At 37.8% G+C, this 13,291-nt stretch overlaps 1 protein-coding gene across 1 annotated transcript; it reads left to right on the top strand.

Annotated features, from left to right (window-relative positions):
- The first annotated feature begins 8,544 nt into the window (after positions 1 to 8,544).
- USP26 (ubiquitin specific peptidase 26) lies at positions 8,545 to 11,325 on the top strand. Its single transcript, XM_028523379.1, is given in 3 exon segments — positions 8,545 to 8,664; positions 8,666 to 8,777; positions 8,780 to 11,325. Coding segments are annotated over 3 exon segments (2,778 nt in total).
- Positions 11,326 to 13,291: the final 1,966 nt, after the last annotated feature.

The following is a 13,291-nucleotide window of genomic DNA, read 5'->3' as shown; positions in this document are numbered from 1 at the left end:
ATCTATTTGCTCTTTCAGTTTCCTCAAGACCCTGTTATGTCATCATTATCAGTCAGACCTTTCCAGGTTACTTCGTTTTTTAAAAATTCCTCATCTGAAGATATGTTTTTACTGATTTTAGAGAGAGAGGAAAGGAGAGAGAGAGAGAGAGAGAGAGAGACAGACAGACAGACAGACAGACATTGATGTGAGAGAGAAACATCAATTGTTTGCCTCCCATATGCACCTCAACTGCTGATAAGGGATTGAACCTGGAAACCTAGGTATGTGCCCTGACTGGGAATCAAACCTGCAACCTTTTGGTGTATGGGACAACCAACAGAGCCACCAGCCAGGGCCCCAAAACACTTTATATAAGGCAGCAAACATATTCCCATTACCATTGACATATCTTATTCCCCTAATTTTCTGTTTTCTTTAACAGTTGCCACTATCTGGTTTTCTATATCTTTTATGTGTGTATATTGTCAATCCCCCTGCTAAATTGACAGTTTTATGAAAGCATGTTTTTTTCTTTCTTTTTATTCTTTTATACCCAGAGCTTAATATAATGCTTGCTAGTATGCCATACATATTTGTTTATGGAATGATGGATAAATGAATGCCCATTGGGGTTTGAGAATCTCCTCTCCCCATATGCCAAACCCAGCATATTCACTTACTCACCTTCTAATATTTTATATGGTGACAGTATTTTCCAAGCCCAAATTTAATACACGTCATCTAACTAGTGGGGGAAATATATTTTATTTGAACTACCTTGGGAAATCCAATGTGCTTTTTCAGTATATTCTACATAGAATCATAGCGTCAAAGAATGGAGTCCTCAAAGGAAGCTTACTTAATTATTTTCCAGTTAGTTTAATAGCCTCTGATAGTGGAATTAGCTTTTCCAAGGTCATTATGTTTAGTTTAAAATAAACGTGAGTTGAAGTTTGGTTTTTCAGAGCTCTTGTTTGGGATTATTGGGGATACTCAGAAATTATTGGAAACTTCTTTGGTAATTATCTGGGCCTGTCTTTTCTATTTACTGCCTACAGGTACTCACACACTACCCCATGGGTCCTTCATCATTTCTATCCAGTGAGACTTGCTTGGGCAACTGAATAGAAATCTCTCACCATATGCTATGTATGTCTTTATTTTCTCTGCATGTTTCAAACATAAGAAATTGTGAAGTAAAATGATAATTAAAACTCACCACTTGTACCAAACCACTTCTATATCTTGACCTTCACTTATTCAGTGAAATAAAAAAATCACACATTTGATTTTATATAGGTGATTACAGTTATAATCAGATGTCAGTGGAAGATGTCTGACATAGAGATGTTACTTTCTCATATTCATGGAGCCTAAAGGGCCTTCTAAGGTTTATTCATCTGCCTCAAGCTGTAACTGCCTCTAAATTTTCTCCTTTTGTGATAAATGGTTTGTGAATGAGAAATGCATGTTCAAATTTAAAAGGTATATTCTTATTGGTTCTCCAATGCTTCTTGCTCTTAAAAGTATGAAAGCACAAATGGATGGAAATACAAATACAGGTTACAGAGGGTAAATACACCAAAAAACATCAAAAGTCCTCATCAAATGAGCTTAACATATAAATAACAACCTGGGTGTCTGGGTTCTGGGGCTTTCAGGCATTCTTCCCAAGGGCCAATTTATCATTTGCTCCATGAAGATGAGGCTAAGCCTCATCATTTTGAAGAGTTGAGGCAGGTCCTGAGAAATATCCTACCAATATTCTCTCTTTTACAGAACACTGCTCCCACACTGGTTTTATGTCAAGTTTCAGAAAATGGCAGTGTAAGGATGTTTTCCCAGATCCTTTGTCCCCACTGGAAACAAGGCTGTTTTAGATTATGATGTTTACACTTGAATCTATGTTGTTTAAATACAGTAAATGCTCATATCCTTTGTGTCCCTGAGAGCACTGGCCACAATACCCAGCATGGAGCACTCAGGAAATCATAATATGCAGCATGGAGCAGATGCTCAGCAAATACTTGATGACCAAGAAGATCAATATAAAGTGAATTAGTAAATTAACAGTGAAGCAGACAATTTGTACTAGGAGTTTTTTAACCTCACAGCCAGATTATTGACACCATAGGTCATGCCTCCAAATCTCATAGGAGTAGTATAGCTTTATGAGTTTCTGGCTATGCTTTAAGATCAGCAACTAACCTGTGTATTGCACTAGTAGGTGATCAATCAAATCTAGTGGACTGAGTTTATGGGTAAAATGAGAGGAAAGCACTTTGGCTTTCATAACTTTTGAATATAGCTGTCATCCATGTGTTTTGAATCTGGTATGGGAGTGGCAAAAGAGGAGGCATATCACTACTGCTGAAGTGTTTATTTTAGGCTGCTTAGAATAGTCACATAGTGGAGCAGGATCTTAGAGAACTGATAAATTTCACTTTAAAACCTTTTTTTTTTTAAAAAAAAAGAACAATAAAAAAGCCCCAAAAGGCTTTCAACGATGAGGTAGAATCAAGAAGGGAATTTAAGGTAGGAAAAGTGAGCATTGGTTAGATCCCTCAACTGTGAATCAGCAAGATGTTTTTTTTAAGATTTTATTTATTTTTAGAGAGATGGGAGAGGAGGGAGAGAGAGAGGGAGAGAAACATCAATGGACAAGATACATTAATTGGTTGCCTTTCACACACCCCCATCTGGGGACCTGGCCCACAACCCAGGCATGTGCCCTGACTGGGAATCAAACCAGTAACAATTGCTTCACATGCCTGCACTCGGTTCACTGAGCCACACCAACCAGGACTCAGCAAGGTGTTTCTTAATATTCACTTTCTATGCTCAGTACTCTCAATGAAGTCTCCTTTATTCTGAAATAGAATGTAAACAGGTTGAACTGTGAAGAAGGAGTGATGAATAGAGACTGTTTTGGAATACACATGTCTCTTAATTGTATTTGTAAAAGCAGAGAATGGAAATGCCATGAGGGTCTCATATTATTTCATCTATGATTAGAAAGAACAGACAACAATTTTTGATAAATACAGATTATCTGGGGTTGAAAAAAATTTTAATGCAGACTTCAAGTGGTTCTGGGGTTGTAGGTTCATACTCTTGAGTGGTCTAAATAGGAACAATTAAGACTTTGGTTTTAAAGTTCCAGCTAAGATGGAGGTGTAGGTAGAAATGCTTCACTTCTTCGCACAACCGAAAGAAGGATAACAACCAATCTAAAGACAACAAGCAACCAGAAGTGCCAGAAAATCAAACTGCATGGAACTCTAACAACCAAGGAGTTAAAGAAGCATTCACCCAGACTGGTAGGAGGGGCGGAGACAGACAGCCGAGTGGAGAGGACACACAGCAAGGTGGCTGACTGTGCAGGTGAGGCAAGGCTGGCTGAATGGTAAACTACAGTCTCAAAGCTAGCTGTAAACTACTGCGGGGGTTGCCACAGCAGGAGACACTCCTAGTCTCTCACAAGAGAGTTCGTTGGAAAGTAGGGCTAGAGCAGAGCAAGGAAGTGGCATTGTTCCCTCTCTGACCTCTCCTCCACAGACAGTGACCCAACGCAGCAAAGAGGGTTGCTCTGTCCTGGTGAATACCTAACGCTCCTTCTCCTTACAACATAACAGGTGTACCAAGACAAAGAAATATGACCCAAATGAAAGAACAGATGAAAACTCCAGAAAGAGAACAAAGCAAAGAGGAAATAGCCAACCTGTCTAATGCAGAGTTCAAAACACTGGTAATCAGGATGCTCACAGAACTGACTGAGCTCAGTCGCAAAATGAAGGAAGAAATGAAGGCTACCCAAAATGAAATAAAGCAAAATATACAGGGAACCAACAGTGAAGGGAAGGAAACCAGGACTCAAGTCAACAATTAGGAACAAAAGGAAGAAATAAACAATCAAGTGGAACAGAAGGAAGAAACAAGAATTCAAAAAAAAAAAAAAAGAAAGAAAGAAAAGAAAGAGGAGAGGCTTAGGAAACTCTGGGATAACTTCAAGTGCTCTAACATCTGAATCATAGGGGTGCCAGAAAGAGAAGAACAAGAGCAAGAAGTTGAAAGCTTATTTAAACAAATAATGAAGGAAAACTTCCCCAATCTGGCAAAGGAAATAGACTTCCAGAAAGTCCAGGAAGCTCAGAGTCCCAAAGAATTTGGACCCAAGAAGGAACACCAAGGCACATCTTCATTAAGTTACCTGAGATTAAAGATAGAGAATCTTAAAAGCAGCACGAAGAAAGGAGAGAGTTACCAACAAAGGACTGTGTATAAGACTATCAGCTGATTTCTCGAAAGAAACCCTACAGACAAGAAGGGGCTGGAAACAAGTATTTGAAGTCATGAAAGGCAAGGACCTACATCCAAGATGACTCTATCCAGCAAAGCTTTCATTTAGAATGGAAGGGCAGATAAAGGGCTTCCCAGATAAGGTCAAGTTAAAGGAGTTCATCATTACCAAGCTCTTATATATGAAATGTTAAAGGGACTTATCTAAGAAATAGAAGAAGATAAAAAACTGTGAACAGTAAAATGACAACAAACTCATAACTATCAACAACTGAACCTAAAAAAAAATGAAAACAAAAACTAAGCAAACGACTCTAACAGGAACAAAATCAGAGAAAGGAAGATCACATGAGGGTTTTCAGTGGGGAGGGGGAGGGGAGAATGGGGGAAGGTACAGGGAATAAGAAGGATAATTGGTAGGCATAAAATAGATGGAGAGAGGTTAAGAATGGCATAGGAAACTGAGAAATCAAAGACTTTATACGTACAACCCATGGACATGAACTAAAGTGGGTAATGCTAGAGGGTTGCGGGGTGCAGGGATAAAGGGGAGAAAAAATTAGGAAAACTTTAATAGCATAATCCAAAAAAAATACACTTAAATAAAGACTTTTTTGTGAAGAAGAAATAAATAGTTTAAACTCTTACTCAGCATTAAAGTAGGACAGTGAGAACTATATATAAATAATCCAGATTAGTTGAATTTGCAGTCATGCCTGAATGTTTTTATGGCCTCATTTCTAATCAGTTCTCGAATGCATGCTTTCTGATACAAACATTTATTGTGCTAAATGCTCACCTATTCATTAATTTATATTGGTCCACTACTGAATTATTCAGAAATTTTAAATTTTGAGTGACTTGGTACATCTGATCCTTTCTCACTGGTTTTTTTGAGTTCAGGGACCTAACTGTGGGAAACTCGTTAACCTATATATGATGGCAAGAAATTGTTACTTATATTTATTTTTGTCAGTGAACCAGGTACACTAGAGTTGACCATGATGTCAGTGGTATATTAGTCACACAACTTTCTCCAAGTCATCTGTGTGTCCTGTAGAGGCCTAAGCATGGAAAGCGCAGGTGGGGTCATTGATTTTGATACCTCATAGCCTAAAGTTTTGGAGGATCATTAAACATTGTCTTTTTAACATAATTGTTCACTGCTCAATACCAATGGGCTTATACTGGTGTCCATTGGAAAGAGCCTTTCTATTTTAAGGAGAAATGCTCATTACCAACAGGATGGTGTGTTGATTGTTAGGGAATAGCAGTATATCTGAAGTCCATCTTAATATCTTCTTAGATATTTCAGGGCTTTGGGAATGATTCCTTTACATTCTGGGTACTCAACAGTCTGTCATTGCCTTGAATCATCAAAAGTTCAGTAAGTATTCACAGAGATGTTTGAATTGCTTTTGAAAAGCTGGTAAATTTGACTGAAAGTTTTATGTATAGTTTTAGCTATTTGACCACTTTGATATAGGATGACAAGCAGAGTTACCCATTTTTTGGCATTTTTCATATTGTTTTCATTAACCACTTAGGCCCCTTATACCTCCTTCCCCTGATCCCACAATCACCACACAGTTGTCTGTGTCCATGAGTCCTTTTTCTTTTTTGCTCAATCCCTCCACCCACTAACCTCAGGATGACAGGTAAGAGGGGAGAGGTCAGGGAATGTTTGGCTCTTTTTGTTGATCTTTTTCTGTCATATTTTTGGAACACTTAGTGGTAGGTTAAGTTTTTGGTTCTGCCTTGGCTTTTTACGTATAGGATGTGGTGGTCTTAATGTAGTGTCATGGTGCTCTTCCTCATAACACAATTGGACTCTCTTCCTCTACATTAGTGATTTGTTGTCTTACTCTTTCTTTTCACTTAATTTCTGTTAGGGTAATGTTAGGGACCCCACAGGATACTGAGCAGAATTGTTGGAGGCATCTGGCTTGTCTCAAAGCAGGCAGTGTACATAGAAGTGTTAATATGTAAAGAATTGAGGTTACAGATTTATCACTTAGTGAGACTAATTAAATAGTGCTAAGGCGAAGGTAAGGGGTATGTTTGCAAAGCTTCATAACTTGTTTGGACAGCTCTTGGACTGAAGTTCAGAATGCTGTGAGTTCTCAAAGAAGAAACAACCCAAATAAGGCAAATTTTGTATACCTAACTTGTTGGAATATATGTGTCACTTGTGGTTTGGAAGGGAAAGCAGTTGAGGAGTAAAGAAGTGGGATTATTTCAAGAAACTAACCCAATTTAGTTTGTGAAAGGCAAATACCAAGCAATTCATGTTAATTGCAAAACATAATCAATTGGAGGAGAATGTGAAAGCAATTCTAGCCCATCAGAATAAGAAAAGTGCTAGACCAGGGGTGTCTTACTCATTTTTGCCAGGGGCCACATCAGCCTTGCGGTTGCCTTCAAAGGGCCGAATGTAGCTTTAGGACTGTATAAGTGTAACTACTCCTTAACAGTTAAGTGAGAGCTCAGTGCTGCTGCCAGGTAGAAACAAGGTTCCAGGCCAGATAAAACAAGGTGGAGGGCTGGATTTGGCCTGCCAGCCTTGTGTTTGCCATCTGTGTGCTAGACTGTGATTATAAAAATGGTTACTTTACAATCTGAATTCTATATAGTCTGAAGCACAGACAGATCTCACACTCACTTATATAGGTGCCATAATTAGCCCTGAGCAAAATGCCTTGTACTTACTTGTCCATGGATGGCTAAATATGTCCTGAAGTTGTTTGATAGTATTTTCTGAAAAACAGAGTGTGAGACCTAAGGCCTGCTAGAAGTTGTTTCATATGATTTTCCCATTTGCCCATGTTGGTGGTCCAGTTATACTACAAGTCTTCATTGACAGTATTCCTCAACCCAGATAACTTAGGGTACCTACTGGTGATTCTACTTTAGACAGGTGAAAATGAACATAATTGCAGGTGTGAGGAAAGCAGGGCTAAAGGTCCCAGAGATGCTGTTGTTTAGTACATATTTCACCCATGTTGACTATAACCAGTTTTCTTCTAAGCCATATGATGATGCATTAAGAAATATAAAGTAAAATATGTTAATGAGGACTTAGTAAGGAATTTATAGACCTTTGAATGCCAACTTGAGTGCCCCTGTTATAATGACCAAAAGAACACCAGGCCATTGACTTCTTTCCTTTTTCATCCTTGGGAATTTTTCAGTCTGCATGGATTATAATGACCTTGAAACTTTGGGCATGTCTCCATAGGAACGATGAAGCCAACCTTGGAGCCAGCAGGAAATTCTCCACTCATCATATGTTGTGTTTTTTTTCTTTTTGTAAATCTTTTATACTATGTGCTTGCTAGTTCAGTAGTAAAACATAATAATATCAGTCTTGAACTGAGTCTCAGTTATTATTTTAAGCAATTTTCAAAATTATCCTAAGTTGTTTTTTTTTTTATGTTCTTGCTCAGCATGACTTCAAATTTTTAATTGCCTGGCACTTATCTTGAAAATCAGGATTGCTTAGAATATACCAGGTCATCTTAGCTTGTGGGAGCTAGAAATAGCCAATTCTTTGATACCTGCTTTAGCATGGGATAGAGTGTGTGGACTTCCCCTGGTTCCATATGAAATATAGGAATATAACTGCATTTAGAAGGAGATAGATAGATTAACTATTAGTGGCCTGCATATGAAGTCCTCCAGATTCTGGGACGTGGGTTGAGGACCATATAATGCCTCCCATTTTTTATTCATTTATTGACAGGAGGATCGGCATATTGTATGCATACACTTTAGACACTGTTCATCATGCTCTTCACCTATGTATTGAAAATCTTTTAAGTGTTTAATGATTTCAGTTGAAGTGGGGAAATTAATACAGAATTAATCTAGTATTGCAGTGGAAAAGAGATTTAGTGTATGGGAATAGAATCTGAGTTCTAGCCAATCATTTCTCTGATAGCTTAAATAATTTTTCTTGATTTTTTTCAGTAGCAGCCTTGCATTGGGAATCAAGACTCTGCCCTCATTTAACCGTGGACAGCTCTTGTCTCATGTAACTGTGGACAACTCTTGAAGGATATTGGTTTTATTACTAAAGGAGTGAGTATCCAGAACCTTACAAGGCTATAATATAAAATCAGCACTAGAAACAGGCCTATTCTCTATAGAGAACTAAAGAACCTTTGCTTTAGTGTTGTCTTCAGAGGCAAACTTGCAACATAATTTGGAACTTAAGATTGTCAGTAATAAAAGATACACATATATTTTACTTATAAAGAAAACATGGCTGCTCTAATGGTACATGGTTTTGTCCAAATATGGAATAGGAAGACTGGGATGTCTAAGTCAAAAGAAGCATTCATTGAAACAGTGTAAGGAAAGGAGAAAGTTAGACTGGTGGTTTATTTTCAGCACTGGAGAATATACAACCTTTTGGCTGGGTAATAATATTAAAAATGTAGTCTTTAGATCCTATGAAGAAAAACAAAATTATCTGCATTTAACCTTCCAAAATAATACTTTTTGTTTATTAAAAGATTATCCTCCAGAGACGCTGAAGAGCTGAAGATGTTCCTGGATAGAGTCCGTCAAAAAAATACTCAACCACCCACAAAGCCTGGTAGGGATAAGGGTGTATTTAAAAACACAAAAACACAGAAGGAAATCAACAAAAAATTATTTAAAGAGATGTATGAGAAGTCAAGAAGTGGAGTTTTTGACATAGGAGAAGAAAGTAGAACACCTGACCTTCGGAAGATAGCTTTGTATACATCAGAGATATCAACACTTACCTGTAAAGAGTTAGTAAAAAATGGATGGGGGAAGAGAAAAAGGATGGTATCATCCAGTTTAGAGATATATGAGAAAATGCAGAAAGAGAATAAATCTGTAAGAAACAAGAAATTTAAGACAAATCCCTTGAAGAACAGAAAACACCATGAGAAGAAAAAAATGTCATTAAAAGAGTTAAAAGAAAGTAACAAATTAACTTTGGGACTTTTACTCAAGACCTGTTCTACTGGAAATCCTTACCTAGATTGCACTTGTCTTCTCCAGACTCTTTCTGAGAAAATATATTTGGCACTTCTATTGGAACCATTGTATAGTGAGGATGACCCAGAGTGGGACAGAATCAAGATGACCTTTGACTTCTATCCAGAGAAACTCTGTCAAGGCCTGCCCAACTTGGGAAACACCTGTTATATGAATTCAGTTTTGCAGGCTCTATTTTCAATTCCATCCTTTGCTTATGATTTACTCTATCAGAGTTTCCCATGGAGCAAAATTCCATTTGATGCTCTTAGCATGTGCCTGTCACAACTTCTTGTTCTGAAAGATATTTACAGCATAAAAATCAAGAAGAAGTTACTTGTCAGTATTAAAAATGCCATTTCAATAGTAGCAGAGACATTCTCTGACAACTCACAGAATGATGCTCATGAGTTTTTAGGTCACTGTTTAGATCAGATGAAAGAGAACATGGAAAAATTAAACAAAATTTGGAAGACTAAAATTGAATCTGAGGAAGAAAATTCATCCCACCAGGCTTCTGCTAACAATGCTGTCATCAAAATGCTTGTTTGTCCTGTCATCACCAATTTTGAGGTTGAGTTGCTGCGTTCTATTATTTGTGAAGCCTGTGGTCAGGTTGTTCTCAAGGCAGAAGTGAGTAATTACCTTTCCATCAACCTTCCCCAAGGAAGAAAAACATATCCTTTGTCTATTCAATCTACTTTGGATCTTTTCTTTGGAGCAGAAGAACTTGAGTATAAATGTGGGAAGTGTAACCATGACAGATCTGTTGGAGTTCACAAATTCAATAGGCTACCCAGGGTCCTAATTGTTCATCTGAAACGCTATAGTTTTCACAGGTCTAGGTCATTAAAGAAGGATGGCCAGCAAGTCATAATTTCTAAATATTTAAAGTTGTCTTCGCATTGCAATGAAAGTACCCAGCCACCTCTTCCCTTGGACAAGAATGCACATATTAAGGATTTCCAATTTTTAAATTTCTTCCAAAAGATGAATTCTGACATCTTTAGGTCATTGACACCTTCAACAAAGTTGACCTCAGAATGCAAGGATTGTTTGGCTCTACACATGGAGTCAGAAAATGAGTCTGAATCACAAAAGTGCCAGACTTTTGGGTCAAGCAAAGAACAGCAGCAAAATGACCTGGGAAAATATTCTAAACTTAATATAAGAGAATCCATATCGGTAAACTCAGGTTATGGCACAGCCATTGAACAAGAGCCATTAGTACCAGGATTAGTGAGGTATCTAGAAGATACCAGCATTTCTGCGATCTGTGAAGATGAAGGTAAGCCCACCAGTAGCCCAAACACATGTCTTGCAGAAGTTCACCTTCAAAAAGTATCTAGAAATCCAAACCTCGAGAAATATGAGAAAACTAATGTGTTTGCCACTGTTGATATTGTCACCAAGACTACTAAAGATTTTTATGAGGATACAAAATCCAGTGTTTCAGAAGAGTTCTCAAATGTAGCTGGACAGATCCAGCAGCGTGAAAAGTTGAGAATCCATGAACAATCCCTTCAGGAGGAATCGTTTCACAGCCATCAGAAGCCAGATGCCCAGTGGTACACAAATAATCTTAGAAGACCTCCAGAATTAAATCTCCAAGAGATCAATGTGAATTCCCTAGGCGTATCGGGTTTCAATAAAAACCTTGGACACAAAGACTTTTTACCTAAGAAGAAGAAAAAAGCTGAAGCCAAGAAACAAAAAAGAAATTCCAAGATGAGAGATCAATATGCCTATCGGCTGATTGGTGTTGTCAGCCATATTGGGAGTACCCTACATTCAGGCCATTATATTAGTGATGCCTTTGACTTTGAGAGGCAGGCCTGGTTCACTTACAATGATATGCAAGTATCAAGTATCCAGGAGGCTCTGATGCGGGAGGCTAGGCTTCACACTGGATACATCTTCTTTTACATGCACAATGAGATCTTTAAAGAGCTGATGGAAAGGGAAGACAGCTCCCAGCCTCATAGCACAAAGGCAGGGAAAAAAACATTGGAAGAAATAAGAGGAACCTAGTTGCCGAGACCCACTTGACTGCCTCACTAACTACCACTTCTTCCATGGAAGGAAAACTGAACTTTAGCCAAAGATGAAGGGGCAATTAGCATCCAGGAACTAAGTTCAAGTAGAAACACTTACAGGGAAATTTCTGTTCTAGCCCCGATACAGGCACCCCAATCCCACAGTTGTTTCTAATAACCATTCTTCTCTGCTATTAGATTAGGATTGTGCTTTCCATATTCTAATGCAGTGGATTCCAAGTACAGCCCTTGAACCAACAGCATCAAAAGCATAAAGGAACTTGATAAAATGCAAATTCTTGGATTCTACTACCAATCCACAAAGTCAGAAACTCAGTGGGTAGGTAACATCTTGGTTCTGATGCTTGAGAAAGTAGGGTAACCACTGCTGTAGTGTGTAGAGTATCTTGGTGTGCTTTGCTATTATATATTTGAAATGTTTCTATTTTGTAGTGGGGTTTGATTACATTTTTGTTTCTTATATTTACTTATGTCTTTCCTTTGTAAACTTGTTAATATCAAAACACAAAAATTATTTTTCTGCTAAAAATAGTTTCTGGAGTCATGGAAAAACAAAACAAAAGAGTTGTCGAGGTCCTAGCAATAAAAAAAAAAATAGTTGCTGGGATCCTGGAAATAAATAGGAAATAAAGACGGAAACTTAGGAATCCTCTTGAGCATATATAGATGAGACTGAACACCAGACCAAGTCTTCAAGTTGTTTGCTAAAGTCTTCCTTTTCCTCAATGCCAAAGGGGCTATATACCATCAAGCTTAAACCTTGAGGATAAAGAAGTTGATTTGCCCTGAAGAAATTGACGTACTTTTTATTTGTCTGCTAGCAAGCTGTTCTTGGTGAGCTGAGCCCACTTTACCATTTTGGTATTCTTAGAGGGATGCTTGCATTGCCTTAAAGGAACATTGATGACCAGAATTTATCTGAAGCCTTGAAAAGTCATTTGCATTCAGCACTATAAGACTAATTCCATATAAATCTCACTTCTCTGTACCTTATAGCATGGTGGCCTTATAAGCTTTATGTGCTTTAAAGTGGATTTGTAGGATTTGAAAGTGTTACTCATTACTTATTTGATACAGTGTCAGAATTTGTGCCTGAATATGATCGGATTCTGAGTAAAAGTCTCATGGATCCTGGGTTGGTCATATTCTGTTGGAGCTCCCTGTGATTCAGGGATTTAGTTATTGTAATATTAAGCATGTACCATCTCTGTAACTTAGCTTTTTCCTGCCTTTCAGGCAGTGAATCTGTAACACTTTGTACCTTGTTATGAACAAGTTAATTGTACTAAGAGGCTATCTCACATCACATTAAGGGATTTAATTTTGGTCTTTTCTTTACCAACATGGGTATCCCCCACCTTGTATATAGGGTATGGTCTTTATTAATTCAAGAGCTTGTTGATTCTCTTAATCCCAAAGACCTTTAAAGGAAGGAAGTAGAATTTAGTGGTGTGAGAAAGTTAGAAAATGTCCTCTGGAGGGAAAACCAGATTCCAAAGTTTTGGAATTGTATATAGAAGGTCTGAATGGGAGGTGAAGATTGTTGAAGTAAGTAGTGGGGGGTCTCCTAGATTGAATTAATCACTCTCATGGAAGAAAGTGCTACAGACACAAAAATGAGAGATTTGTTCAACTTGTGCAGTACTTCAACTGCTGAACTGGTTGAAGGGTAAGACCGAAGTTACATTTAGAGGAAGGAAGTGACAGTTTTGTTTTCCAGTTTTATGCTTTTGACTTCTCTAGAATAGTTAAATCTAAGCCCAGTTACATTGGCATCACAGCAGGAGTTTTGGTAAGAGTGAGACAGAAGTCAATTTGTTTTGAAAGGAGAATGATGATGCCAATAGTTTCAAGAGATTTTAAAATTTTGAGTATAGCATATAGGGTACTACACATTCTTTTTTTTTTTTTTTTGCACTACACATTCTGAACATGCTGCT

The sequence above is a fragment of the Phyllostomus discolor genome, chromosome X (assembly GCF_004126475.2).
Source record: "Phyllostomus discolor isolate MPI-MPIP mPhyDis1 chromosome X, mPhyDis1.pri.v3, whole genome shotgun sequence".
Lineage (NCBI taxonomy): Eukaryota > Metazoa > Chordata > Mammalia > Chiroptera > Phyllostomidae > Phyllostomus > Phyllostomus discolor.
Note: the sequence above shows the minus strand (reverse complement) of the source record. Positions and strands in the feature narration are given on the sequence as shown.